The following is a 4,428-nucleotide window of genomic DNA, read 5'->3' as shown; positions in this document are numbered from 1 at the left end:
TCCTTTATTAGATGTATTGAGTGAATGTGGCACTGTGACTCCTGCTCTGCAATTTATATCTCTCTGAAACAGCGGCTTTAATGAAATTCTGCAGTTGAAATCCATATGTATGTTGAGATGTGCATTTATCTCTAAATTTTAGTACTGATGCACAGTTGCTTTCCTGTGTACAATCTATAAGTGTTTAATACTGCTACCCCAATTGGTAGGAAATAGTACCATTTTAATGCAGGCTTACAACTTTCTCATATTCGAAGGAAATATCATTCCAATTCCTTGCTATTATTCCAAACCCATCAGGGTAACACTAGAGTAACATGTCAAATCTGGACATTATAGTAGAAATTATACTGATTACAACAAACTCATCTGATCATTCGGAAATGATGAAGAATTAATAAATATACCAACACACCACCACAAGATGTCGACACGAGCATCACAGAAGAAATTAGAAAAAAAATGCCAAGAACATAGAACAAAGAAGTATCCATATCACTAAACTTTTCTGTTGACAGATTAAACTCTGGAGAATTACATCACTATAAAACTCAAAAACTATTTATTCAGCGTGAACTAGGTTCAATCTAGCCTGTAAGGACCAGGGCCAAGCGATGAGTACACCCTGACACAGTCCAGGTGGTCCCTCGAATATTTTGTTGATGACATCCTCTAGTAACCCCAGCAAGTCACCCCTTTGTTGGCTTATTGACCATCGATCAGTTTTCTTCAATCCATCCTGAAGCCAAGTTCATCTTCCTAAGATCAGGTGTAATCCACATTGGAGCAGGAAAATTTGACCAAAGCTGCAGAGACTCAAGGTCCTCCCTGCTATTATCATCCAAGTTCAGAATTCCCATATCACGGTGATTATTCTTAAATCCCAATGTCCATAAATAATTATCATCAGTAAAGTAGGCATGATTTGCCAAGAGAGATGGATATTCTTCAGCACTGAGACAAAGAGATTGATTATGCCCAAGAAACAACACATGGTCACTCAAGCGATTTATTTCCTTCAGTTTACTTCCCAAAGGGTCAAATTCATATATTTTATATTCCGTACTGTTCCAAAACACAGATGACCCTGGTTCAGGTTCTAAATCATAATCCTGAAAGATTCTCCAAACAAGCAGCAGATCGCCCAATGGAGCTTGAGCAATGTACATGTACCCACAGTGATGCATTTCGCGCATACTTATAATCATCTCCATTGTGATAACAGGCCCACTGAAATCAAAAGCATGGAGTTCTCCGGTTCCAGTCACTGCATACAACAGGCCATCTTTGTAAGTGCAGTCACTATAGTCTTCATGAGGTGGCAGCCAGGTCCACTTATCATCCCCAACCCTTGCAAAAGAGAGCTGACGCACTGGATTATGGATGAGCACGACAATGTAGCTTCCAGTGGATGTATCAGGGAAAACAAACGCTTTATAGTGGAGCTCGTGCCGCAGCTTGTCAAGAGCAAAGATTGATGGCGACCTATAAGCACCACAGGTTCCAGTGTGCCCTGAGAACTCATACTTGTGGAGAGCACCATACTCATCAACTATGGGGTTCACCTGCTCGATGGTGATCACTGATGGGAGAGCAATCTGTTCACATGTGATGGGATTGACAAGGTGCATCTCAGATCTGTCGTCAACAGTTACCAGCCAGCCATGTGAGGACCCGATCAAACACCTAGTGCGTATAGGCGGCTCCGGGAGAGTTAACTTGTACGACCTCTTCTCCGCGAGGCTGTAGAGGCATGCAACACTCTCACCAGCGGATTCGGAAGTGTAGAGGAGGCATGGCGTCTGCTGGAGTTTGTACTGCCCAAGGCTCCGTAGGCTTGTGTATGTGGAGCGCCAGGAGGAGCAGACAGAGCCGGCACGCACGAGGTCAGGGATCTCAAGGGTGGCAAAGATACCCATCAAGATGTCCGGAGGCAGCTCCGGCAGTGTGCCTAGTGTAGTCTTCTTGGTCAGTTGTAGCTCAACATGTTCAGCTTTGCAGAATTTCTTCGGTAACCTGGGAGTGAAGCCTAGCAGCTTTGGCAAATTTCTGAAGATTAGGGTGCACAAATACGTCCTGTGTATAGCAAGCTTCCCTAAGCTCATTATCCTGGCAACACTACATGACTCCATTGGAGCAGAGTCTCTGCAGATATCTTCTGCTTCGGCCAAACTGACAAATCTCTCTGCAGATATCTTCAGCTTGGGCCAAACTGACAAAAAATTCAGTAAGTTGAACGCAAATTTCTGCAGAGGAAAGGCTGGCTCCTGGCGATACTTATAGAGATAGATCACCAGCCGATTCAAATTCCAGTAGGAGAAGCAAATCCGAGCCCAAGAACAATACGGATATGGACTGAATTCGATTCCCAGGGCGCTTCTAGTGCTACAACACGGACTGGCACTCGGCAAAGATTCCGACTTGTGCTGAATTTCGGGCGAGCCTGTTCCTGCAGGAATTCCGAGTCACGCTCCATGTTCTTCACCGGCAAGCAAAGGGCGAAAGGAAGAGCACTAACCGGCGGCGGGCGACCAGAGGGGATTAATCGGCCGGGGGAGGAGCTGGGGCAGCCGCCTACCGCAACGGGGAGCTGGTTCGTCCGAACTGTGGCCAGCGAAGACAGAGATTTGAACCGCTGGGAAGAGGAAGCTGGCTTCGCACCGCCGGCGGCGGCGGCGGCGGCGGCGGCGAGGGAGTGGTGCTGGAGCGGTCAGTTGGCGAGCGGCCTGTAGGCCTTGGCCCATGCATACATACATGTCTGCAGAGTGGCCGGTTTGGCCTAATGAATTTCTTATTCATTCCACTAGAAAAAAAAACTAGAAAAAACAATTTTGCCTAAAAAAACTAGAAAAACAATTTCTTATTCATGGAAACATTTCACTTGTGATTGATGTTGGCAGATAGAAGAATGGGATTGCTTTTGTCAAACACTTTTCCATCTTTGGTCCTCTTGAGGTTGAATTCGGGCCCGCAAATCTGTAAAAATATTGAAACTCTAGCTTTCTGTCTGTGCATGAGATGCCATGCTTCTGTTTAGCCCGGAATCTCCCCGGAATTTTTACCCGAAAATTCTCGGCTCAAAATATGTGTGGACTCAAATATGCAAGCTCATTCACAATTCACACCATGTTACTAGCCAGGGATTAAAGAGTTCAGCTGAATTAAGCAGACTATTGTCTTTTTGGCTTACTAAGTGGACTTTTATTCCTTTCCAGAGATTAAAAAGATGGAGTACTTGCTCTACTCTAGAGAGGATAACTCACCTACATACCATTGTACTGGCTTTGCTATATGTTTCGATGTACATCAAGTCACGGGATGATAAATCTTGCTCTCCTCGAAAGCCTCAAAAATCTATTTTAATGTATTTTCTTATATATGCACTCTTACATCTTATAACAATTTGAATTGCAAATAAAAATAATTTTCAAAATTGAAGCAAACCCTCTTTATAGAGAATCCATGAAATCATAACAAACCCTCTTTATAGAGAACCCAAGAGAGTATAAAAAAACCCTCTATTGTGAAGTTTGCTCGATGCGGGGTGGGGGGGGGGGGGGGGAGGGGGGCGTTCTGGCTCCCGGGAGCAGTTGCTTCTGGATGAACATTACCTACAGAAACTAGTTAATGTTTTCAAAAAATTCTGGTTTTTTTGTGTGGATGTTCGTGTTAGTTTCGCAAGCATGCTTGACAATTTTCAAGTGAAATGGGGCGGTAGTGTTTTGTCGGTGAAAAAAAAAACAAATTTGTGGTAACATTTGGTGTTCTTTTTTTTGCACGGGCCAAAATATTTAACCTTTTTGCCTAAAACTTTTCAGGTAGCATTTGGATGTGACTATGATTACATAAAAAATGTTGGGATTTTTTTTTTTGACATTCAAAAATGATTTTTCACGCACAGCACCACGTGCTCCCGAGAGCCAAATTAGATTTCCGGCTCGATGCCCAATGTAAAATTGATATCATTTCATTTGGGGAAATTGCAACCATACAAATGCGGAAGGGATCACATCAATGTGGTGTCAATATTATTGTGTTTAATAATGCCTAGAGTACTCCTTTTAATACGTGTAACCGTTCACTAAAGGAGAACACACACATGCACGCACGCACATGCAGACCCACGCACACACGCGCGCGCGCACACACACACATGTATTATATATGTTACTCATGCCGAACTCAATAAATGAAGAGTTAAATACACCACGAGTGTCTTAACTTGTCCGTCCTGATCAGTTTAATACCCAAACTTGTAAAATGCACAAAAGTGATGTTCCAATTTGTCTTATTGTGCAAATATGGTGCCTCGATACGTATCCGGGTGTATGGCCTGCCAGCAGGACGTTGGCCCACATGTCAGTGGCTGACCGTGGGCGAGGCGTTGGGTGTGTTGTGTGCGTACGATGTTTTTTTGCAGAAACCTCC

The 4,428-nt window shown here is 43.9% G+C and overlaps 1 protein-coding gene across 2 annotated transcripts; it reads right to left on the bottom strand.

The window, feature by feature from the left end:
• Positions 1–308: 308 nt before the first annotated feature.
• Positions 309–2,759, bottom strand: LOC109758338 (F-box protein SKIP23). 2 transcript variants are annotated; one of them, XM_020317193.3, is made up of 2 exons: positions 2,519–2,750; positions 309–2,443 (listed from the first exon to the last, which is right to left on the bottom strand). In XM_020317193.3, the coding sequence occupies exons 1-2, from the start codon at positions 2,742–2,744 to the stop codon at positions 720–722; spliced, it is 1,950 nt and encodes a 649-aa protein (XP_020172782.2). In that variant the 5' UTR covers positions 2,745–2,750; the 3' UTR covers positions 309–719. The 2 variants fall into 2 exon arrangements, with proteins under 2 accessions (XP_020172782.2, XP_073363846.1); XM_073507745.1 differs by having other exon boundaries at positions 377–2,449; positions 2,519–2,759.
• Between the last annotated feature and the right edge of the window lie 1,669 nt (positions 2,760–4,428).

The sequence above is a fragment of the Aegilops tauschii genome, chromosome 2 (genome assembly GCF_002575655.3).
Source record: "Aegilops tauschii subsp. strangulata cultivar AL8/78 chromosome 2, Aet v6.0, whole genome shotgun sequence".
Classification (NCBI taxonomy): Eukaryota; Viridiplantae; Streptophyta; class Magnoliopsida; order Poales; family Poaceae; genus Aegilops; species Aegilops tauschii.
This window is presented reverse-complemented; position numbering and strand designations above follow the sequence as displayed.

What these genes read in the sequence shown, in the direction of transcription:
- LOC109758338 (XM_073507745.1), bottom strand. Translation starts at nt 2,756, where the DNA reads ATGTATGTATGCATGGGCCAAGGCCTACAGGCCGCTCGCCAACTGACC. An exon ending in CCTCTGGTCGCCCGCCGCCG is followed by an intron (nt 2,450 to 2,518) that starts GTTAGTGCTCTT and finishes GAATTCCTGCAG; the next exon opens with GAACAGGCTCGCCCGAAATT.